The 25,906-nt window shown below is 42.7% G+C and overlaps 1 protein-coding gene across 2 annotated transcripts in view; it reads left to right on the top strand.

Annotated features, from left to right (window-relative positions):
• LOC138267339 (inactive hydroxysteroid dehydrogenase-like protein 1) overlaps positions 1 to 25,906 on the top strand; it is a 380,706-nt gene that overhangs the window by 204,448 nt on the left and 150,352 nt on the right. For both annotated transcript variants that reach the window (XM_069216225.1, XM_069216226.1), the window contains exon 3: positions 22,510 to 22,955. In XM_069216225.1, the coding sequence (XP_069072326.1) occupies positions 22,510 to 22,955 (446 nt within the window). The remainder of the gene's footprint in view (positions 1 to 22,509; positions 22,956 to 25,906) is intronic.

Here is a 25,906-nt window from a genome sequence, read left to right as displayed (position 1 = left end):
TCATATGAAACACCTAATCCGCAAATGCTTGAAGAATGGGCTGAAAATCTAGCCTTAAATTCAAAGAGAATATTGGAGATCTTGATTAAGTATGCGGGGATGGATAGGGAGAGATTATTGGCTAACATCAAATCTTTAAAAATAAATTGAAGGAGAGACCAGAACAAGAGAAAATTGAAAAATACAAAACAGAGATGGCTAAGAGATTAATTATACATGAAGATGATATAAAGATGAGAAAACAATTTAAATTTCAAAGGGACTGTGATGATCATGCCAGAGGCAGAACCCTAACATATAATCGTGAATATGATGCAGAGATTGGAAAACTGACAAAGAATAATCCTGAACAAATGAGTGAAAGAATGCCTATGGATGACAAAAATAATAACACAGGTAATGAAACAGACACTTCTGTGACCTCGGATGCTACATCAGGTAGTGACAATAGTAAAAAATCAACCACTTTTTTAGATCAATACAGACTGTTGAGAAAAAACCAACAGGTTTCATGGGAGTTCACTACCACAAAGAAGAAGGGCCGGAATCTAAGAAACAGATTTTATTTCTGTGACTATGCTTCTGTCCTCTCCAGAGATTTGATCATATTAAAACCAGGGTTGGCGTTTTCAAATATATAAGAAAATTAAATTGAAATGATCTAAGTGGTATCTTTTGAAGAACATTTTGAGCAACAAATTGAATACAACACTGACCGACCAAGTGTCATAGACGTTGGTAATAGGGGATATGGACTTACTCACGACATTGCATGAGTTGGAAACTGAGATGGAAGGAACTAGTAATATCCCAGGAGACATTGGGGAGTTCTTGGAATCTTTGGGTATTACACATGATGATGCTTTCCCTAGCGGCTTTAAACCACCTTCTACTTTTCGTCCAAATATGCCACAAAATAATATTGATACATTTCAGGAAGTTGTGATCCAGGATCTCAAAAAATTGAGGAACAGATCGTATAAACAAGGTCATAACAACTTGACCCCAGTACAGTTTAAAGCAATTGAATTTTTGGCTCAAGGCAAGAGGCTTATCATTCGTCCTTCAGACAAGGGGGGGAATATTGTTATGCTTAATAGGGAGATGTATATCAAAGAGGCATCAAGACAGTTGAGTGACAATATGTTTTATCAAAGAGTGAATAGATCTAACTATGTAAACAGCATTGTCTCTCTTTGGGACAAATTGACAATGTGGAAGGATAAAGGGATATTAAGTTGGGAAGAGTATTGTTTTCTGAAAAAAGAACTTCCCAAGTTACTGGTTCCATACCTGCTCCCCAAGGTTTATAAGGACCCTAAGAATCCCCCAAGAAGACTTATAGTATCTTCCAGAGATAGTGCCACAGAACATGTATCCAAATATGTGAATGAGATACTGAGAGATTTTGTACAACGTTTACCATCATATGTAAAAGACACTAAAGATTGTTTGCAAAAAAAACAATGGTATTTCATGGAAACTTAACTTTTGTCTGATGACTTTAGCCATCAACTCTCTATATACTATTATTGATCACAAGCTAGGGATAGCAGCTTGTAAGGATTTTTTAAGAGCAAGACCGATTAGATTCCTAGACCACACATACATGATAATTAAGATGAAAAGACACTGTGTGGAAAATAATATCTTTCTATTCAATGGAGAACTTTACCGACATATTCGAGGGGCCGCAATGGGCACTTGTTTTGCCCCCAGTTTTGCAAATCTTTGTTCACCGACATGACCCTCACAGGATATATGGAACATGTAATTTTATGGCTCAGGTATATTGATGACCTGTTTATTATTTGGAACGGTTCAGAGAACAGTGCAAGTTAAGTTGTTGCCTGTTTGAACAGGAACTCTTTGAACTTGGTTTTTACACACACTTTGAGCAAAACTAAGATTGAATACTTGGATGTCCTGGTTGAGGACATAGCAGGTGAGATCCATACTCGCCTCTTCAGGAAACCCACACTGGGTAACAGTGTTTTACATGCAGGAAGTGGCTACCTTGAAAGTTTGAAGTAGAATATCCCATCTGGGGAACTCCTCAGGGCTAAAAGGAACTGCAGTGCTGATGCAGCCTTTAGGGAAGAACAAAATATCACGCTAGCTAGGGTAAGGGGACGTGGCTACCCTATGTGGATTCTTACAAGGCAGTGAAATGTGTTTCTCAAACCAGCATGGAAACCACACTGTTTCAGAACAAACTAGCTACCCCATATACCACTAAGAGAGTCATTCTGACATTTAGTGGGAATGCAAGTGAGATCAGGCGAACATTAACCAGTCACTGGGAGGTTCTCAGGATTGACCCTGTTATTGGGAGGGAACTTGGTGAAAGACCTTTGATCACATTTAGGAATTAACAAAAAGGGTTTCATTATTAATGTGAAATAAATATATAAATATATATATGTACTTTACAGATGTTAAAATAACATTTAAACAATTTTAAACAGTTACATTAAACATATTAAAAATAACATAACAATTAAAACAAACATACCTAAATATTAAAACAAATTCCACTAAAATAAAATTATTTGAAAAACTAAAATAAAGTTTAGATTAAAAATTAACATTTGTTTTATAATTTATATAAATTTTGACGAGAAGAAAAGAAAATAACAGTCAAAAATAAGCAACACTAGCAAAAGATTTGTGCTTCAAAGTAGTCAGATTTATGATTCTAACTCCAATTTGAACAAAAGTAGGAAAAGTGTTGGGCTTTGGAAGAGTTAGACTTACCATTCCCACTCCAATCTAAGGAACAGTAAGGAAAGTGAGGGGCTTTGGAGGGATTATATTTACTCTTCCCACTCCAATTTTAGCAACAGTAGACAGGCGTGTAGCTGCAGGGGGTGTCTGGGGTGTAACACCCCCCAAATAAATACATTTGTGGTTTGGTAGTTGGGTCTGGGGATCCTGAGTCAGGTTTGCTATCTCGGATCTCAGAATGATAGAGAAAGCAGTGATCTTTTATATAAACTGGATAGAGAAAGAGACAGAAATGCCCATCTGGTGGCTGAATTTCAAAATATAAAACCAGATTATCTGGAATCAATACTGGTTTACCAGCATGTCCAAATTGTGTTGCCCTAGGCAAGTATTCTATTTCAGAGCTGTCGTTCTCTATATTGTCACATATGACCACACTTCTAAATACTTGAGTTCAGGATGTGTGCTCTATAGGCACCTCCTATATTTGATTTAATAGAATGTAATGTTGCTCCATATATAGTAAGAATCTAGGCCATATAAAGGGTTTATATGACTACTTCATTGCTTCTTAGGTAACTAATGGCATTGTCGTTGGGGGTGAGCCATAAATATTTCTAAAATCTATCATTTTTATTAAATGTCTGTCAATGCATTGACATAATCTGATATTCTGAGGTGAAACACTTCTGCATATCAAAGAAATACACTTTTTCAATTTTTTTCACATTTCATGCCAAATGTTTTCATGGCTCATCTCGAGAATCATGGCTCAGCCCGCCATACTAATTTTAATTTGCCATATCAATTTGCCTGCATGACAGCCTCTATGTTCTTAGTCTGGCTTAACACATGGGGATGTCGGTAAAACGATTCGAAAAAGGTGAAAACTAAAAACACGGTGCCCGGCCCACATGCACTGATTTGATATCTCTACCATTAAGCCTTCTTGCAGCAGAGATGAAGGAGAGTGCTTGTAGTTAAAATACATTTAAAGTAAGTGATCCCAGGGCAGGAACTCTAGGCCGTTGTGTTATACGTCACCTGAATCATGTCTTCTGAGGGAGAACTACCAGCCCTAGATGGGATAGGAAGGGGCATAGCTTCCGCTGGAGTGCATGAGGTGTGGCACTCCTCAAATGGATTCTTGATTTCTGAATCAGGTCTGTGTCTGTTTTTCTCATCATTGTTATTTCTCTAAGAGATGTAGCTTGTTATTTTTTGGATCAGGATTTTAAATACAGATAGTGACCAGTTTACCAAAAAAGCAGTAAACATATAGAAGTAAACATTGCCAATAGTAGACTTGAAAAGCTGAGCCAATCTCCACTTTCCCGGCATACTACTGGCAATCAATAGCCCAAAAGGTGATGGGATGAATGCTTACAATACTCTAACCAGTGGCAATTCCTCAGAGTAGCATTCCAACCCATCATTTTTCATCCTCTGTATCACTCTAGGCCCACCTAATGCAAATCGGTACTGACCCTGTTCCTCATGGAATCAGCTCATCCCGAACCTTGGTTATCTCATCCCTCCACCCTGCAGCCTACTGCTTTATTAGTTTGGACATTTGAGATTCAGACCCCGATCTCACTGACTAAGCTACGCCCTGGCCAGTAGGAAAGTGTTAGACTTTGAAGGGGTTAGATTTACTATTCCCACTGCATCCTGAGCAACAGAAGGGGAATTGGTGAACTTTTGAGTGGTTAAATATAATATTTTCACTTCAACCTGAGCAACAGTAGGAAAAGTGCTGGGGTTCGATTTACTATTCCCACTCCAGCATAAACAAAATCTGGAAAGGCATTGGACTTTGGAGCGGTTAGCTATTCCACTTCCTCATCATTTAAAAAATCGTGAAATACCTAACAACATAAAAAGTGAAAACATTTAAAAATATGTATTTAAAGCAAATAAAATGAAATGTAATAAAATAGAATTAAATGTAACAATACAGAAATAAATTAACCAATGTAAAACAATATAAATACATTTGAAATTAATACACTTACATCCCTACTACCCAAAAAACTAACATAATTTTCTAAAATAAATTATAAATAAAATATTAAACATTAAATAGCATTAACATAGTAATTAAATAAAATAAATACAATGCAATGAAAATAAATAAAATAAAAAACAATTTAAAAGGTTTATTATTAGATACACTTGCCAATGAACCAACAGTTAATCAAAATATAGCAAATAATTGACATAAATAAGCAATTAAATAGTTGACACCATGAATCATCAAGTAATTTTTAGTTAACCTAAAACCCATTAATTAATATTTTCAATAACTTCCCACAATAATTCCCTACAAACCCAACAACCCACTATTGCAAATACAAAGTTCAACTTTAGAAAACCTAAATTATACAATACAATCACGAAATACACTTAAATAAAAACAATTAAATAATTAAAACAATTAATTAGTTAAACTAATTCATTATTAATTAAGGGCCTGGTTTAGATTTAGGCAGATGGGTTATTACATACCAACGGTGATGGATATCCCATCCAGCGAAAAATAAATCCCATTATTTCCTATGGGATTTAGATTTCGGCAGACAGGATATCCGTCACCATTGTGATGGAGTAACCAGTTCGCCGAAATCTAAATCAGGCCCTTAATATCTGATTAACATAAGAAATTAATTTAAAATAGGAACAAAAAAATATCATTTAATAACTATCCACCTGATTTCTCTACAAACCCAAACAAGCTACTACTAAATAAAAAATTACTACTGAAACAAAAAAAAATCCAGATGAAAAGTTACAAATTATACCACAAAAACATCACAATACTAATTTTCGAAATTACTATAACTAATGTATATTACATTATTTAAAATTATGTTTTATACAGCTATATTATAGACATCAATACTTTAAAAAGCAATAATATATATATAAAATAGCTTATATATTCTGTCCCTTGATATTTTTGACTTGGCAATTTATTTGACACAATATTATTCCACCACTATATTTTTTAAATTCTATTTTGGTCATTCACAGTACAAGGACTTTCAGTAGCAGCTTCTATTTTCTCAAGGCCATGAAGGTGAAACAGGAACAGCAAGTAGCAAACAAGGTTCCAAAAGCCATGTTTACATTGTGTTGTTTCAACCCCTCCTCTCCCACTCTCACCTTCAGATTCGAACAGAACATACTTTCAAGCATCCTACAATCAAACTGTGGTAGGATTTCTTAGGTTCTGAAAATGAAGAGTCCCTCTTTGACATGGGAAAGGACTTTCTAAATAGAAGGCATCATTGATTAAAGTCAGTTTGGAGGTAATCTTATTATAGATTAGTTTGAGCAAAGCCCCCCATGAGTGGAAGTTAATGTACCAGCCAGGAGCCTGTCGATGTTTACAGAGCTGTGAGCTGAGAATATTGCGCAGAGCAGCATAGGTACCAACTCTGACCAATGGTGTTATCAGTTCGCGACTGAACGACAGACTATAAAGGCCACTGAAATGCACTGCAAAAATTGGTAAGTAGTAGGAATCGCTAACCAGCAGAAATCGGCCTCCAAAACTAATAGAGTTGGCAAGACTGATAAAGGGGCGCCGTTTGAAACAAGGGGTTAATGCTGTGATGTCTTTGGGGGTGTAATGGTTCAAGATATCACTTCGCTACCCCTGGCATTATGGTGAATCTGAAACTAAAATCTAACTGTGAATACAGAGCGACTTGCAATGCCTTAATGGCATAATGTACCCCACAGATCCACTGTCAGCCTGTCACTTGCTCGTCATTCTTAATGTGAGAGTGGAAAGCATATCTTCAGGCAGGAATAGGGAAGTAAGGAGCAGATAGTAGTATGAGTGGATGGCAAGATGAAGGTGGGATTTTTTTCTGTTGGGATGGAGTGTCTATTGCAGAGTGTGGATGGGGAGGGTGGCAGGATGCCAGGTAGTGATTTGTTTGTGTTGGAGTGCAGGGAGGATGGAAGGTTGCCAGTTGGAGATTTTGTGTACTGGAGCACAGGAAAGTTATTGCTGAGGGTGGTGGGTTGCAGGAGGTGAAGTATTTTTCATTTATGTTTGAGTGAGAGGGAGAGTGTCAAGAGAGGGTGGAATGGGTGGGTGGTGGAGTGCCCCAGAAGGGAGGACTGTGATGGTGAGGATTGGATTTGGCAGTAGGATTCCAGGTGTATGATGGGGCAGGGCCGAAGCAGGTGTGCTTTGTATGGCTCACACATGATTTTTCTACCATTGCACAGTGATGTGAAAATAAATAGGAACCATACATGAGATAAAATTGTACATGTGTAACTGTGAATAAAAGGCATGTTTTTCACACCAAGGTTCTGAGTAACATCATAGCCAACTTGAGTCACACTCTCACTCTATATATGATGTCACTCTTGACCCTTCGGTTACAAAAACATGTATGGTTTTAGCACTTACCAATTTATGTAAGAGATAAAATACCCTCTATTCTATTCTATTCTATTCTATTCCATTCTTTGTGATTTGTAGAGTGCATGGCTACTCAGAAGGGCCTCCCAACATTAACAGTTAAGGTTGCATGCAACTTCGCAGGTATTAGAGCAGAATTGATTTCACAACTTTTTAAATCTGAGTTCTAACTCAGTTTGTCTTACGTGTTCTGGGAGAGAGTTCCACAACTTAGGGACCAAGAATGCAAAAGAGTGTCCACCTGATCTTGGGAACTTCAAACAGCTGCTAGCTTGTAGAACGCAGAGACTTGATTGGGTCGCATGGGGTGAGAAATTTATGAATCAATTTGGGACCCCTCTGGTACATTACTCGATATGACATGCACAAGGCCTTAAAATGGATCCTTATGGTCACTGGTAACCAGTGCAGATTCACCAATGCCTCCGTTACAGATTGATTTCTATGTATTTTCAACAGTATGCAAGCTGCAATGTTTTGAATAACTTGTAGCCTTTTTACATCCAACATAGGGCCGCAAAATTACAGGTAATTACCATAGTCTAAATGGGATATGACCACTCAATCCTTGTCGAGGGTTCTGGCAACTAGCCCAGCACCTTTCTCGAGGTTCTTAGTAGGCCAAAGCAACTGGATGCCACTTTTTTTTTTTACTTGATTTGCCATTGACATCTTGCTATTAAGCCATACCCACAGACTTTGGACTTCTGATTTTGGAGTCGGATGAATGCCCATAGAGTCCAGCCAATTCAACTCTAACCACCTTTCTGAGGTGTTTCCTACCCTTCTTTCCCTGCTATACATTATAAGGATATTCCAAGTTGCCAAGGAGTTCCATAACCATCTAGAGAAATAAAGCTGAATGTCAAGTTCCTTTACAAGACTATGGAACTCTGAGGTGATTTACAATATCCTTATCATGTACATCAGGGTGTACTTTATTCCATATAGTACATGGTCACACCATCACTTTCACACAAAACACTTAAAACCTTGGTGGGTAGCTCTTTCATATGAAAGTGAGCATGTTTGCAAATATGCACAGTAAAAATAAAACAACTACTGCAAAATTAAACACATCAAAAACCTCTTACATATTTGTTGCAAACAGATATTAGAAACAGCTCAATACAAGTCACTTTAAAAAAAAAAAAGCTGTAGTAGCTAGGAACCTGTAGACATATGCAGAAAGATTATAGCTTTTCTCTAACTGTCTGTCTGGCTCTGGCAGCAGGCATTGTGATGTCAGAACTCAACTGCAATAATTACGTTCGAGTTCTGACATGTTTTCTTTATAATCAGCATGATTATAAAGAAATTAGAGACTGGTGCTGACAAAGATTGCGGAATCCAATGTATTATAAAGAAATTAGAGACAGGTTAATGTTCAGGGATTACACAATTCCATGCATTACAATTGTTTATATTATTGTAAGTAGTAGTATATACATTCTGTAGACACCCGTATGACATCACAGTGACAAGGGAGATCACCAGTGGTATTAATATGGGTCTGACAATTTAAACCTAAGCACTCAATGTATTTGTCTTTTTGATCTATCTAATAAATTGGCTGACTGTCATTCTGTCTTGTAACTAATACCTCAAGAGACAGATAGGCTGCTGGGACAAAGCAGAAGTAAGCAAGCAAGCAGAGGCAGCGGCAGGGGAGGTAGCAGAGCGTAGGTGGCATGGTGGCAGAGTTCTGTAAGCTCGTCCACTCGTCGCTCGCTGTCTGTTTTACGCCTGCCTCCTGCCGCTCACACAGACTTACATAGAGCCGCTGAGCCCCGGCACCTGCTGAGTGCTCCTGCCTAGCTCCTGCCCTTGCCTTGCCTCGCTCCCATCATTGCACTCACCCACCCCGCCTGACTGCCTGCCTGCCTGCTCGTGGTGGCTGCCCGGCGTTGGAGGCTGCAGGAGGCCCACAGAGGGCCGGAGGGAAGCACAACCACCAGTTCTGGATGCCGCTTCTGGACACTTTTGCACCACTGCACCAAGAGAAGGTGAAGGAAAAGAAAGGTGAGGGCAGCGGGGGAGGGGCAGAGGCTGGGCTAGGCTGGGCTGATCTGGTAGCTGCAGCTGGAAAAGACTGTGAGGAGGGACCTGTTTACTCACCACTTGTTACCATCTGCCACCACACTCTTTGCTGCCACATTTCCTCAGCTGCTGAATCTTGGCACACCTGTATCTCGACACAGAAAGGTCTGGAAAGGCCTGAATGTCTTGAAGACTGAGGGACTGTGGGACTGAGAAACATAGAAACATAAAGAGGGATAGAGAAAGACTGTCTCAAGTAATAAGACAACATTACAGAGCTCCTTGCACAGATCTTCGTATAGACACTTGCATAACTATTTGAGCAGTGGCCTTTACTCCACCTCGGTTTCAAGTAAGAGGATCTCTCTGTGCTTGGCACTTAGGGGGTTATTCCAACTTTGGAGGAGGTGTTAATCCGTCCCAAAAGTGACGGAAAAGTGATGGATTTACCACCAGCCGTATTACGAGTCTATTATATCCTATGGAACTCGTAATACGGCTGGTGGTATATCCGTCACTTTACTGTCACTTTTGGGACGGATTAACACCTCCTCCAAAGTTGGAATAACCCCCTTAATGTTTAACTAACATCTCAAAAGCTGCTGCCACACTGGACCCTGCCTATCCTTGCTGGTAGCTTAGAAGCCCACCAGCCCTATCAGCCCACCAGTCCCACCAATCCTCAGGCCCCAAGTTCCAAGAGCAAGCCCTAAAGGCTTTACAGCCGAATAGTTAGCAGTCAAGGCAGCAGCAGTCAAGCTGTTGTCTAACACCTCCATCTGAAGTTACAGTCCAGCTAGCCAGCCAGCCAGCTTTCCACCAGTCTTCCACTCCCTGGGTCATCAGTAACATAGCAATACAGCAGCACAACAGGATGGCAGCATTGCAGCCAGCATCCAATAACTAGAATCCAGCACTAGCATCTAGTAGCTAACTGAAACAACCCCTGTGGCAATTCTACAATTCAGCAACAAGCAATTGGGCAAGTAATTTGACAAGTAATTTGACAAATTAATCTGGCATTCCAGAAGTAACTTGACTCATGGCTCTGGCGAGTGTAATGGCTCTATAAGCTGCTGCGAGTATGTGCCCCAGCACTCTGCGGAAGCGACTTGGGTAGCGCTGAGTGCGGCTTGCAGGGTGCTTGGCGAGTCCCACTCGCCTGGACCTCAACAAAAACATTTATCTAATTAAATTAAATTGTGACAACGTTCTAACGTTACAACAGACGATCAGAAGCCAGTGAAAATGAGGTCAGGGAGGCCTAGGAAGTCCCTGGAGCAACACAGCAGAAAAAAAAAGGTTCTCCTCAGTGATCCTCCCTTGCTTGATATTCAACCCACCGGCACTCAAATGAGTCCTGCAACAGGTACAACAGGGATCACTGGTCATCCTAAAATAACAACAAAATGTAAGTTCCTGAAAGACGAAGGATCCGCCATCTACTCGGCTACTGCCCGAGCTCCAGTCTCCCAGTCCCACTAACACCCATGGTGATAATGAAACCCAAGCTGCAATCCTCATCTTCGCTTCTAAACTGCAATCCTAAAATACAATAGCGCTCGGCTCCCTTGGCATTAGATGAAACAGAGATGACACCTAGTGACACAACAAGTGGCACTACAAGTGGCTCTCCCGTGCACGAAGTTGGCCTCAAAATCAACCCAGAGGGGACCAATTTAAGAAACCTTCAAATTCAGGATAAAACGTTAAATACGAAGGCAGCAAAGTTGGGGTGGCGCTAAAAGGAGGGGCCTCAAACAGCTGGCTACATGAGGGAACTGCTCTGCTAGGAGTGCAAAATGACTGCAAGTCGAGATCCTGAGGTCAGTGGCAGTCTATGTGGCTGGCATTGACAAGTGCATTGGAGAACTCAACAATCTCAACAAGAGAGCTCAAGAAGAAACCAACAGCCTCGACCCATGATGCTGTTGCTCTTCAATGCTAGATAAATTAAGCCAGCTACTGAATGTATTAGGGGGTGTAATAGAAGAGCTGGAAGACAGAAAGGGAGCTCTCACAATCCCCATGCACTCACAGGGAGGTTGCAACAGTGCACATGGCGCTAAGCAGGACAGCGAGTCCGAAACAAGGAGCATATCACCTGGAGAAGCGTCCACAAATGGCCAGGACCCCCCTCTCTGAGAAGAATCCTTAACACCCCTGGGGAGGGGTGGGCTGCACCACTGTGTAACTTGAAAACAGCGCCAAACACAGGCAAAAAGAGCAAGGATAATATCACAGACCAACCAGCTCAAACAGGGAAGAAGGCAAAGTCCAATCAGACCCAGAAGAGGAAATCACATAATAAAAATTACCACAAAACCACATGGCTGCAATTCTACTTGACATCCTGTCGGATTGGCCATGGATGTAAGACAGCAGGCAATGTTTCATCAACCAGCGACGGGGCAGCCCTACATACAACACAGTCCATAAAGTGCGAACCGAAGCCACCTCTAATCAACTCCATTTAAACCAAGCAAACAAAGGGGAAGAAACGCAGCTCTGAGGGAACTACTGAGACAAGAAGAATGTTCACCCTCAACATCAGCTCCAAGGAGGTTCTTCCCCCGAAGTCAAGTAGCAGGACAATCCGGCCGAGAGCAACTGCCCTTCTCGGCTGAGAGCAGCCAGTGATTTCCAAGAAGTGACAGAAACACAAGGTAACTCTCTGTGGAGGGTCACAATTGTCTAGCCCCCACATGGATGGGGTGCTACACGCCCATGAGCCTGAACAGCTGTCCCCGAAGTATGCTGTGAGGTGGACTTCCCCTGACACTCCACATCTGGAATCTCCACCCTTGATGAGGAGGATGACTAGATCTGACCCCAACGCAATCACTCTAAATCACTTTTCAGACAATCATTATACTTTGTCTTATCCTTTTGGAGAGGAGGAAAATTCCAGCACAAAAGAGAGTCACACTCCTGGGGAGGGACAGTGCCGCATAATCCTATTCCATCCAGTATATTGACCACTTGGAAACATGGACATTCTCAATCGAGGAAACATATTAAACCTCTTAGGGCAGATTACAGACCTAAAGAAGATCACCTCAGAAGTGATTGAATAAGTGGAATTCGTGGAGCTTGAGCCAGGGAAAGTCAATAAAATGACCAAAGTCACCTGGCAGTCTGCTAATTTGGCTGAGGCAGTTCTCAAGGAAAGTAAACATTTCAAGAAGTGGGGAATTAACTTGGAAGGGGCACCAGAACTTGGATATCCACACCCCATAAGGCTACGAAAAGGTGCGCAGGATGACAATGCAAAGCAGTCTGTGGCCCCCTACTCGGTCCTACAGCGAGCAAGGGGGCCGTCTCCAGGTAAAGCCTCCAATGCCACGGGGAGTGTTTGGCCCACACATCATGTAATTAAACAGAAGGATAGCAACAGGAGGGACAACTGGTGTTGGGTAGCCTGAACTCTCAACCAAGAGCATGCAATAAATTGTATCTCTGGCCCAGGGGGTGAAGAGGCCCACAAGTGTCCCTATTTAAGGCTTTGTTCTTGGAATATTTACGGCCTGAAGGACAAGCTGTAAGACCCTGAAACACTCGACTACCTTCAGGGCTTTCCGGTTATTGCTCTACAAGAAGCGTGGGCCTTAGAACCAATCTCCATCTTGAGTTACTCCCATGCCTTCCTACCCGCTATTAAGGAAGGCAAATTTGGCAATGGGAAAGGTGGCTTTGGGGTGTACCAGTCATCCTCCCTTAATGCCAGCCGTAATGTGGTCTCCTCTGATGCGGATCACAGTGCTCCTGACTTTTCTGCACAGAAGGATAGATCAGGGGTTAATCCTAGTTAGGATCTATATGCCCTTGAGATGGACAAAATAGAAGGCAATGTCCAAACTACTTGTTGATCACATCACTCAGCTGGCCTGCTCTTTCCTGCTCCTCCCACTAATAGTAACAGGGAACTTCAATATGAATCTACTAGTAAGGTCTAAAACCAATGTCATTGAAGCTCAGGAACATCAGTGGTTCATCCTTAAACAATCACGGATAAAGGCAGCAGAGAAGCAAAACAGGAACAGCTTTAATGGGCGCCTTAGAGCACCTAGGATACAGAGCTTGAAATGGCCAGTGCAGTGAAGATACCCCACCTTCCTTATCGTTTCACTTGGGTCTCCTTATCACATGGGTCTCCTTATCACTTATGCAAATGGTACTTTCCTTTAAACTGGGTCTAAGGTCTGAAAGTGATCACCTACCGCAGGAAGTGGTCTTCACCCTTACTCCAGCAGTAAACATGCGCAACGCTGAACCTGCTGGCTCTGAACACTTGTGCCAGCTAAAGAGTATAAAATGGACGTCCGCCTCTTTAGGTTCTCTGGCCCAGGAAGCGGACATGCATTTAAAGCCTACCTAAGAACAGAAGGGTCAGCCAAGGTCAAATGGGAGGTGTTTATTCACTCATGCACGCAGCAATTTGCTGGAAATGTCGAAATTATTAGGAGCACAATCCTGCTTGCCATAAAGAAGTTGCACACCTCGCAAAGTCTAAAACAGCTAAAGAGGAATGTCAACCAAGCACTCCGGCTGGTCCGTCGATTTCCTGAAAAAGAACACAATTTCACCAACCTGAGACAAGGGAAATGAAAGTTGAAACAGGCTGAATGAGGAATCAGGAGGCAACACACTGAGAAAGTTTGGGCCAAACTTGTCCGGGACATCAAACACAAAAATGCTAGTAAATTCTGGAACACAGTAAATGCCCTGAAGAATCCACATGGTCCGATTTGGATTCAAACATCTCGGAGGCTGACTGAGCATCTTTCTTGAAAGATAATTTTCACCAAATCAAATGTGAAGAGGACCACACTCCCCCCCAGAGTCTTAGGTTGGCTCACCCAGACTGACAACTCAGACCCTCACAAAGCCAGTAGTGCGGATATGACATCACCCGGGCAGGAATCCAATGACTAATAGTTAGAGTGAGACAGATGGGAGCCCCCTGGTCCAAATGGGGTTCCTCAGGCCATCTATAACTTAGACCTGGCTAAGTGGGCAGAAGTCATGGCCCACCTTTTCAATCACGCCCTGGCTGGCGAATCAATCCCGGAATCCTGGCGGGGATCTATCATCTTTCCAATACACAAAGGTGGGGATAAATTGGACCCTAGAAACTATCGACTGGTCGTGCTTATCAACAACTAAGCAAAATATTTTGCCTGGGTCCTCCTCGAACATCTTACTGACTGGGCTGGTCAAGAATCAATAATTTCCCAAACCAAACTGGGTTTACTAGCAATTCAGGCACAGAAACCAACATCATGGCTTTATCTCTCACAATCGATTCCTCAATGGCTGCAAATCTTCCACTATACCTTTGCTTTATCGATTTCAAAGCAGCATTGACAGTATCAATCGAAGTAGTCAGTAGGGGAAACTCAATAGTTGGCAAATTCCATTGCAACTTCTGAAAGCCGTTGAGAACCTGTGAGTACGCAGGTAAGGATCAAACGTAGCAATGGATCAAACCTCTCTAGGAGGATCCCAACGACCAGAGGCCTAAAACAGGGCTGCGTAATGGCCCCCACTTTATTCAACCTCTTCCTGGCCGATTTCTCAACAGCACCTTCTCCCATTGACTGGGGATGATGCAACTGTCGAACAGCCTATTTGCTGATCTCGTCGTACTAACCAGCAGAACTAGGGTATGTATGTGACGTCTCTTGAAAGTCACAGAAGATTACTTCCTTAAGAATGGGCTGCAAATCAATTATAAAAAGACCAAAATCATGATCCTAGTTAAGAGATCCTTGGGATGGGGTCGTAATCTGGGGATTAAGTGGGAGCAAGCTTGAAGGAACAGTTACTTCTAAATACTTGTGTCTCCTGTTTGACTGTCATGGCTCCTTTCTCAAACATAAAGAAGAAATAAGACAGAAAGGGGCTGCTCTTTCCCTGGGGCTTCGGACATTATCAAGTAAATTGAGTAAATATACGCTCAGCCCACTGTTAGAAGTAGCAAGAGATAAGGTGGTCCCCATGTTAGCCTATGGAAGTGTTGCACTTCGTGGCAGAGACTTTAAGGTCTTGGACGGCACTATATCAAGCATATAAAGGCAAATGTTCAAGCTTCCAAGTTACACCTTACCAGCACAGATAAGGCTGGAGTTTGGCCTACCCAAGCAGTCTCTTATACAGGCGTGCAGCCTATATCAACGTTTTTCACAAAACGAGAAGTGCGGATAGAAACACCATAAACAATAATACATGGGAGGAGATATCAATGAAGCCCTGCTCGCCGGCATGAAAATACTTTGACACCTCACTAAAGCAGCTTGACGTTGAGAGTTTATGGACTTCTGAGGTTGACCATAAGCTATTCAAATCTTTAACTGAAAAAGCAATAAAACATCTGTTATTAATCGAAGATAAGACCACCTTCAAGAAAAGGCATCACGCCTGGCTAGTTTTAAACAGCGAAAAGAACCTAGCCCCTCAGCCATATCTGAGAGAAGTCCTAACCCACAGTATTAAGAGGAAGTACTTGCTTCATCGTCTGGGGGTCATCCCAGTGGGCAAACACATAAGCCCATGGCACCAGCCCGTAAAAGACGAGCTCTGCTGGCTCTATTAGCTAGCACCAGAAACTGTGTCCCACATATTCTGCTTATGCACCCTGAGGGGTTGCCGTAGGCTATTGCGCCTACCTTGGGTACATCTGGGGGTTCGCACTTCCAGACATGTGGCCCTAAGCTGCCTCAACTCTGACAATCGAAAACTGATCGCTCAAACAGTGAGATACTTGGAGGGAGTGGAGTGTGCCCTGACTGTTACAACCAGTCAAGACCGAATAACGTAGGCCTCTGCTCCCTGACATAGTGCTAAAACAATAGAAGTGCTCTGTGTTTTACACTACAGAACTAAATGCCATCTGCACTTTTTTGGCACACGTGCACTTTAGGACTCGGGTGTTACTTTTTGAACTAGTATGGCAGTGACGGCCTTTCAGCACCAGGGCAAGAACTCTGCATTTTAAGAACTGGAGGCTCACTTGGTAGTGATATCTTTTAATGTGAAATGTATGTTTCCATATGAATGTTAGTGTAAAGGTTTTAATCAACTGAGCACTCAATACAATTATCCTTTGTCTATCTATTAAACTGCTACAAGCTCCCTGTTTTTGAATGATAGTTGATAATGTAAGAGCACAAATTGTTTTTGCCCATGATACATACATCAATATTTCAAATAGATGCCTAACAATAATTAACTAACAATTGCTGCAGAATGCCTTGCAGTAAAAACAAGTGTGATACGTCTGCTCCCTCCACTTTACAATGAAATGCAGGAATCTGCTCTTCATGGCTGAGGTGAATGCCAAACACAGACATTTCAGATATTTTTAATTTCCTTGAAAAATGTAGGAGCATATTTACACGCCCCTACCGCCACCCTAGCACCATTGTTTTTAATGCTAAGATGGCCTTTCCCCCTCCCCATATTTACAAAGTGGTGCAATGCATGCATTGCGCCACTTTGTAACCCCTTGTGCCACATTATGTCTGCGCCAGGCATAATGAATGCGGGGGGGCGTTCCGATGCAGGGAAACCCGAGCAAATGGCACAGTGAAACTTACTAGATTTCACTGCGCTATTTTTTCTGTCATTTTTAATGCCTGCTTAAGGCAGGCGTTAAAATGACGCACCCATTAAAATCAACGGGCCTCCCTGTGCTTCACTGCACTAGTGCTAAGATTGTTTGGTGCTAGTGTAGCAAAGCACCACAACAGCACCAAAAAGTTTGACGCTGTTGTGGTAACGACCACCATGGTGCGCCGTATTGTAAATATATTCGCAACCATGGTGTCATTAGGGGGGTACGGGGGGTCATAAGAAAAGTGATGCATTAAGAACCGATTTGCCACTTTCTGGTAAATATGTCCCGTAGTTTTGTGAATTTGGATCGATTAGGAATAATATTAAAACGGAACTAGACTTAAAAGAAAGACCAGGGCTTGTACTAGCTGCCTGTGTAAAACGCACCAGGGCAAAACATATTGGTCCAAATCAAACGTTTTCACAATGACAAAACATATGAGAACAGATTCCTAGCTATTTTTATAGTATTTATAATTTGTTGATAAGGTACACCTGAAAAAAACCAAGAAGACAGAACAAACCAGTGAGGTGGATTTATCCCCAATAACCAACTTTTCGTGCAGGCAGTTTCTGTAACAAAACATAACACATAGGGTCAGATGTAGCAAAGGTTTTGAACGTCGCAAACAGCAAATTTCGCTGTTTGCGACATGCAAAACCCACATCGCAATGCCCAATTCCCGTATTGCGAGTCGGTAACCTGGTTACCGACTCGCAAAACAGGACAGCGAGTCGCAAATAGGAAGGGGTGTTCCCATTCCTATTTGCGAGTCGCAGCGCGATGCTGCATTGCTTTGTGACCGCGAATGCGGTCGCAAAGCAATCGCAGTTAACACCAGTGTCACACTGGTGGTAACCCATTTGCAAAAGGGAAGGGGTCCCCATGGGACCCCTTCCCCTTTGTGAATGGCCTGGAATTTTTTTTTCATTTTGTAATGCATCTCGTTTTCCTTTAAGGAAAACGGGCTGCATTACAAAAAAAAAAACAACACTGCTTTATTTACAAGCAGTCTCAGACATGGTGGTCTTCTGTCTCCAGCAGGCCACCATCCCTGTGAGTGCTGCGAGTCGCAAGGGGGTCGCAAATTGCGACCCACCTCCATTAATATTAATGAGATGGGCCTTCGCTCTGACTCACAATTTGCGGGTCGCAATTCAGGACATACCTACATCTAGCCCATAGTTTGTCGAACATGGGGGACCGAGGCATGCCACGCTATGTGACAGACCTTTGAATGCGAAAGATGGGACAAGGTTCATAGTTAAATCATTTTATTCAATTTTTAGCAAAATCATTTTGTGCCATTTTTAGTTCCATGCAGAGCAAAAGTAGTGCAAAATCATTTTGGAGTGTTTTTAAGGTTATACAACGACTTGGACTTCTTCGGTACAGACTCGGCTACTGGTCGACCAATGCACACCCTCCCTGGTGCGGGTCACAACCAGTGGCCAATGCCAGGGAGGGGTTTTAAAAATAGCTTTTTTTTTATTTAAAAGACCCTAGGGAGACACAAAAGAGCTTCCATGTCTCCCCCCGCCACAGCACTGCTACTCTGTGATGTCAGCATGCCGCAATGCGCGCTGACATCACAATTTGTTTTCCTCACTGGAGAAGGAAGCGGCGGTAAGTCCGCTTTCTGCTCCGGTGGAGAAACCGGGCCCACAAGGGCCTCCCCACCTTCCAGGAAGGCCTCGTTTGAAAGGGGAGATTCTCCCTTTTCACACAAGGCCTTCCTGAAATGGTTTCCTGGCCATGGTTTGCTGCTGTGCTGCGGTCCACAGCCCGGAAACCCCACTAGACACCAGGGATTACACTTGGGGGGGGGGGTGCCATCCCCCCTCGGGGGCATATTTAAAAAAAATTATACAGTTATTAAAAAAATTGTATTTATAAATCTATATATCTGTAGATATATTGTTTCCAAAATAAATTTGCAGCACTCCAAAAGACTCCATATCCATGTTTATTAATCTTTAGAACAAACCACCATCATCACCAACGTGTTTCGACTATCACAGTCTTGATCACGGTAAATTAGTGCATCATTTATGTTGCCTATATATGTGCGCCACGATTATGCCATTAGGCAGCATTCTGGGCGATGTAGTGCAAACCATGCCTCATGCAACCCCAAGCATGTTAAAATCACCACTACGGTGCCTAATGCATTCTAAAAGACATTTCTTCCATCCCCAAGTTATTAGAGATTCATATGTGCAAAGCTATATTCTATATTTCTCTGGGTCTAAGTGCCATCTCTCCATATGATTGTAGCTCATGTTGTGAACCCCCCCTGATATTCAACCTTCATTTTATACCCTTGTTTCAAGACAGTATTCTATCTTTACCCACTGTTCTGTTTTCATGTGGGTATCTGGTGCCTTCCAACCAGATTCCAACAGTTTTCCATAGTGAGTACGGTTGGGGCGGCAAGTACAGGAAGAGTACTCTCTTAGGAGCTCACCAGTTTAGTTCAGCCACAAATTCCACCGCCCAAATCATACCTGGCTTTGTAAGTCAGGCACCTGTGTTTTTGGTCCTGGGCTCAGTGGCCATATAGGGAAACCTACCAAACCCAGACATTTCTGGAAACTAGACACCCTGGGGAGGTGTGGCGTGTGTGGATTCCCCAAAGTTTTGTTACCCAGAATACCCTGTAAAGGTGAAATGTTGAATTAAAACTCTATTTGTTCTTGCATTTCTGTCTCACAAACTACAGGAGTGTGCTGGGATCCACAAACTTCCTACCACCCAGTGTTTCGCCACCTGTCCTGATAAAAACACTAACCCACTTGCATCAGGGATGGCTCACCCCAGGGTCTACAGTTGCCCTCATGTAAAGACTAACATTAGCCGTTGTGTGATCCATTCCTGTCACAGGCACTAAGGCCTACCCACACACCAAGTGGGGTACCATTTTTATTGGGAGACTTGGGGGAATGCTGGGCGGAAGGAAGTTTGTGGCTCCCCCCAGATTCTAGAACTTTCCATGGCCAAAATGTGCAGTAAATGTGCTTTTGAGCCACATTTCAAGGTTTGCAAAGGATTCTGGGTGACAGAACCAGGTGAGAGCCCCACAAGTCACTCCATTCTGAATTCCCCTAGGTGTCTACTTTCCATAAATGTATAGGCTTGGTAGGTTTCCCTAGGTGCCGGCTAAGCTAGAGGCCAAAATCCACAGCTAGGCACTTTGCAAAAACACGTCAGTTTTCATTAGAAAAATGTGATGTATCCACGTTGTGTTTTGGGTCATTTTCTGACGCAGGCACTAGGCATACCCACACTAGTGAGGTACCATTTTTATCGGGATGCTTAGTGGAATTCTGGGTGGAAGGAAGTTTGTGGCTCCCCTCAGATTCCAGAACTTTGCTGCACCAAAATAGGAGGAAAGAGTGTTTTTAGCCCAATTTTGAGGTTTGCAAAGGATTCTGGGTGACTAGTCCCACAAGTCACCCAATCCTGGATTCCCCTAGGTGTCTACTTTCCGTAAATGTATAGGTTTGGTAGGTTTCCCTAGGTGCCAGCTGAGCTACAGCCCAAAATCCACAGCTATGCACTTAGCAAAAAACACATCATTTTTCTATGGAAAAATGTGATGTGTCTATGTTGGTTTTGGAGCGTTTCCTGTCACGGGCCCTAGACCTATCCACACAAGTAAGGTACCATTTTTATTGGGAGACTTGGGGAAACACAGAATAGAAGAACAAGTGTTATTGCCAATTGTCTTTCTCTACGTGTTTGTCTTCCAAATGTAAGGCAGTGTGTAAGAAAGAAGTCATTTTGTGAAATGCCCTGTAATTCACATGCTAGTATGGGGAGCCCCAAATTCAAAGATGTGCAACTAACCACTGTTTCTAAACTCCTTATCTTGGGCCCATTTCGGAATTACATAGGTTTCCTTGATACCTATTTTTCACCCTGTATATTTTACCAAATGAATTGCGGTACACCGGGTAGACAATGAAAACCCATCGCAAGGTGCAGCTCATTTGTTGACTCTGAGTAGCTTGGATACTTGATGAACCTACAAGACCTACATATCCCCGCAGCCAGGAGGGTCCAGAAAACATAACCGCCATGTCAGACCATACACCGCCACGCCTATAATGATGCAGTTATAGGCGTGGTGGTGTATGGAGAGGCGGCGATGCCGGCGGAGCGGCATCCAAGGAGCCTGTTCCCTCCTGGAGTAGCATGACGGAAAAGGTAAGTGCTGTCAGAGAGGGAAGGGGGAGGAAGGGGGTATGTGTGTGAGTGTATGAGTGCATGGGGTGTGCATGAGTGAGTGTTTGTGAAGGGGGTTGTGTATCTGCGTGTATGAATGCATGTGTGCATGTAGGTGTACGGGTGCATGAGGATGGGGGTTGGGGTTTGGGGGGACCTGTTTGTATGGCCGGTGGTGGTGAGGAGGGAGCTGGGAAGCGTACATGGTGATCTGGGGGAGGAGGGTTGCATGGTCGCTTTTAGGGGTTCAGGGGCTGGGGACAGTTCCAGGGGCTTGGGGGCGGTGGGGAGGTAGTGGCAAGGGCAAGGGGGGGGCTGGCGTGTCACATACAGGTGACAGGAATGAGACTTCCTGTCACCTGTATGCTTTCCGCCAGGGACTACCCGGAGGGGTATCCCACCAGGAAATCCCTGGTGGAAATGGGATCATAATCCCACCGCCAGTCCAGCCTCCACTGCTGGGTCGAATGTGCGGTGGGTGGTAGTGAACTGGCTGCTTTGCAGCCAGTTCGCTACTGTGTTCAGAATATGGCGGTCTGGACCGCCATGCTGTTGGTGGTAATGACTGCCACCGCCGGTGTGGCGGTCATTACCGCCATGTTCAAAATGACCACCATAGTCAAAAAGGGCTGTTTTTTCAACTCAATTTCAATATTTTTTTATTTCAACTGTTACTTTGTAGGAAATCCTAAAGAATCTACACAAATGATCCCTTGCTGAATTCAGAATTTTGCCTACTTTTCAAAAATGTTTAGCTGTCCAGGATCCACCATTGGTTTCATACTCATTTCTGCCACTAACCCGAAGGAGGCTGAAAGCACAAAAAAGTAAAAATGGGGTATGTCCCAGTAAAATGTCAAAACTGTGTTGAAAAATTTGGTTTTCTGATTCAAGTCTTCCTGTTCCTAAAAGCTGGGAAGATGGTGATTTTAGCACTGCAAACTCTTTGTTGATGCCATTTGCAGGGAAAAACAGATGCTTTCTTCTGCAGCACTGTTTACGCATTTAAAACAAAAAAACACATTTTATCTGTATTCTGGCTAATTTCTTGGTCTTCTCCAGGGGAACCCACAAACTGTGGGTAACTTTACAATCCCCAGAATGTTGGAAAAAAAGGACGCACATTTTGCGTGGATAACTTCTGTGCACAAATGGGAGTCTCAGCACAAACTACCCCAAATAGCCAAAAAAAAGGCTCATCCCTGGCGGAGGATATGGGGTTGAGGGGATGCCACAGCAGCTAGGGGGTTAACATGATTTTTAAGGAATGCATGTTTATAAAAAAAACATTGGTTTCACAATCAATTTGCTTCATTCTTGATCACATAGCAACCTTTCTGAAGCAAAACCCCAAAACACAATTCTGTTGTTGCTTTCTCTGTAATACAACCCCATATGTAAAGTGAAGATATTGGGATAGTATGCTCAGATATCCTTCTTTCCCTTCTTCCAGGTGCAACTGCTGGTATTGGAAAATGCTATGCAGAAGAGCTAGCACATCGGGGTGTCAATGTGATCCTCATCAGCCGCAGTGAGGAGAAGTTGAAGTGCGTCTCCAGCTCCATCGCTGAGAAGTATCACGTGGAAACATCTTATATTGTAGCAGATTTCAGCAAAGGCAGTGAAATTTACCCTTCCATCAAAAATGCTTTACGCGATGTGGAAGTTGGGATCTTGGTGAATAATGTTGGAGTGTTTTATGATTACCCAGAGTATTTTGGTCTTCTAACTGAGAAGAAGATTTGGGATATCATCAATATTAACATGGCAGCGGCGAGCATGATGGTGCACCTGGTTCTTCCAGGGATGCTGGACAGGAAGAAGGGTGCCATTGTGAACGTGGCCTCTGCAGCCTGCTACAGACCCACTCCCCTCGCAGCTCTTTATAGTGGCTCCAAGGTAATAACTTTCTCCCTTTTTAATGCACTAAAGAAAACATGGGGCTTTTTTTGAGTTACTCCTTTTAGTCTTCCCTTTCTACTATAGTGGCCTTCGCCCTACCTTCTGTGAGGCCGCTTTAAATGTAATGTGACACTGGAACTCCATATAAAACTTCTTAGAAAGAATCTTTTCTGGCTTTTTCTCTGCATTTTTCAACATAACCAGACTGAGTAGTCATAGGCATTTCTAACTCATTCATTGTTTAAAGAAGCATTGACAAAACCAACAGGTCTGGCCTTAATGTGCCAACTCAGGTATTCACCAATGCTGTGTACATGCGCTAATCCTGTTTTTCACATTAAAGCTTGCCCTTTTGGCCTAGGTAGAGCTGGGACAAAAAGCATAAACTGATTAGTTTCTCCATAAAATGCACAAAGGAGATAAAGACGGAATGTGGCCAACAGCCTAATGATTAAGTATATTTTTCAGATGTAACATAGTCCTCCATTGAGTCTAATGGAAGCACTTCCCGGTAAAAGGAAATATGCATCAAATTACATGAAAAAGTAATACTTCTCAGTTGGAATCAAAGTTCACTCTATGTATATTTTAAAGAATTTGTAACTATGTCATACAGACAGCTGTATTGTCATGCCAGACCTAAAAAAGAGTTTCTGCATTTCCCAGAGTTCACACCTGAGACAGAGGTCCAGATAGGGTAGATCCAGTCACTAGCTCTGTTGTGTTAAACTGCCACAGGTGAAATAAATACCATTTCGCGTGTGACTCGCTTGGCTTTTTAGAACAGCCTTGAGGCAGACTGGCAAGCCACTTTGTCAATCTAGAAGAGTGAGTATATGTTTATCATCTACTCTTTATTAATTTAAAAGTTTTTTAATGCATTTTTAAAATGTACAAAAACCATACAAATTGAAAGATACAGTAGAAATTTCAAGTGGGGTCTGGTTATAAATGGATTGATACATAATCCATGTAAAAGATGTCTAAATAGTGACAATTAAACAATAAAATTAAGACAAATTAACAAGATTAAGTATATCATTAAAATATTTTAAGTATTGATGCAGCATTTTATGAGAACAAAATGATATTGTGAATACTGAAAAATAAATGAGAAAGTAATTGAGTAAGAAAGTCTGGGATGTCGGGAGACTTTTAATATTCTTTATTGTTTGCTCTCAGAGTAGTAAATTCAATTTTATAGAAGCACATCTAGTTCAGGGCACCCGAACCATAAGAATGAAAACAAGTGATATGGGCATTCATCTAAGCTGTGTGTGATTGCCAAATACAATATTTAATAAAATAATATACTTTTAGAGATGTTAGAGAGGAAACAAGTGCTAAAGTTTTAAAGAGTTTTCAATTAATGGTAAAGAATATGCCTATGGCTTTTCAAACATCATTGCCAAAACGTTTCAATGTGTTTAAAATAAAAAGAGTGCTCTAGCAAAATATTAGTTTGATATAAAGATACATGTATGCAACTAAAATTGTTCAAGGTATTTGTGGGTTCTTCATTAATTGTTCATGTAAAATTGGTCCTAAACTCATTGTTTCATGATCCTTAAAGCTAACACATTGGCTCAAAGATTTGCATGCTTCCTGTTAACATAGGTGGAATCGGCAGATCATGAGTTAAAAGCATTGCAAGGTAAACTCAGCATTTCATCCTTTCATGTTCGCCTGAGTACTATTATATTGGGTAATAGTAATGCTCTATCCATTCTTACAATGCCCAGAGTGCAGGACGCAGACCTGTGCCACATAATGTGGATATGCCTGTTACTCTCCCAGTTCTGGTCGGCCGTGACTGGGATCATCAGTCAAATCTCTGGACTAGATAATTTATTTACCTGGGATGACTGTGTGTTTGGAGCATTCAAAAGATCTAAAAAATCACAAGCCACAACCTGCTTTCTACACTTCATCCTCGTGCTGGTCAAACATGCCATAACGTGGCATTGGAAAGCTACTGCACCCCTTCCACAATGGTATAGTAATGGATGGTACTTATGTGGGCTAGGACGGAAAGCACATTCCTCCAGCATTAAGAAGCAAGAGGCCTTTAAAAGTACCCGTTGCCCCCCCCCCCTTTTGGCAGAGACAATCTTGTATAGTGGTCATGAGTAAGCCCTAATAACTTTTGCAACAGGAATAAAGGCTTCCATCTTGGAACCTTCTCCGAGGGAGGCATGGACGTGGAGCTTGAACATAAACTGTAGAGGAGAGAGGTTCTGGTCTACCTATGGCCGGCTCCTCATACTGATGTAAAAATGAATGCCACGGCCTAGCGCCCTGGACGAAATATCCTAGGGATGAGGTAGGAGTCAAGATTGTGCCACTCAATGCAATAAGTCAACTAACTCATAAATATCCACTACCAGCAAGATTGCTGCAGTAACCAGTAAAGCCCGTATCTAGCCGGGGAACATTACAGTGCGAGGTGGGGTGGGGTCCACCATATCCACCTGATCTGCTAGACTGTTAGACAGGGGATCCTGCACGCTGCCCCATTCCATTTGATTGGGGACCCCTGGGAACGGGTTTCCCCTCTGCCCTCCGCCTCTGGATCGTGATTTGGGGCAGTAGGCGGGTGGAGCCCCCAAGTCGATGGGGCGCTAGGAGTCACCGGGGGATGAGTAACTGTCCAGCGGAGGGTGTCATACACGTCCTGCAGGATCATAGAGGGCACTGACCCTTCTCCTTTAACTTGGGACGTGGCCCACAGGAGCATATGGGGGCACCCTGGAGTGATACCATTGAACAACACTTCCCCTTGCGAGGGTAGCGGCCCTCCTCCCCATCATTAAAATCCTCAGGCTGGAAAGAGGCTTCATAATGGGCAAAGAAAAACCAGCCCGGTCAGCGCAAACATGCATAGGCCAATTTACGACAGGCTCAACATCGGCCTCCCGTGGGGACTCTGGAAAGGGTGGAAAGAACTT

The sequence above is a fragment of the Pleurodeles waltl genome, chromosome 12 (genome assembly GCF_031143425.1).
Source record: "Pleurodeles waltl isolate 20211129_DDA chromosome 12, aPleWal1.hap1.20221129, whole genome shotgun sequence".
In the NCBI taxonomy this organism is placed as follows: Eukaryota; Metazoa; Chordata; class Amphibia; order Caudata; family Salamandridae; genus Pleurodeles; species Pleurodeles waltl.
This window is presented reverse-complemented; position numbering and strand designations above follow the sequence as displayed.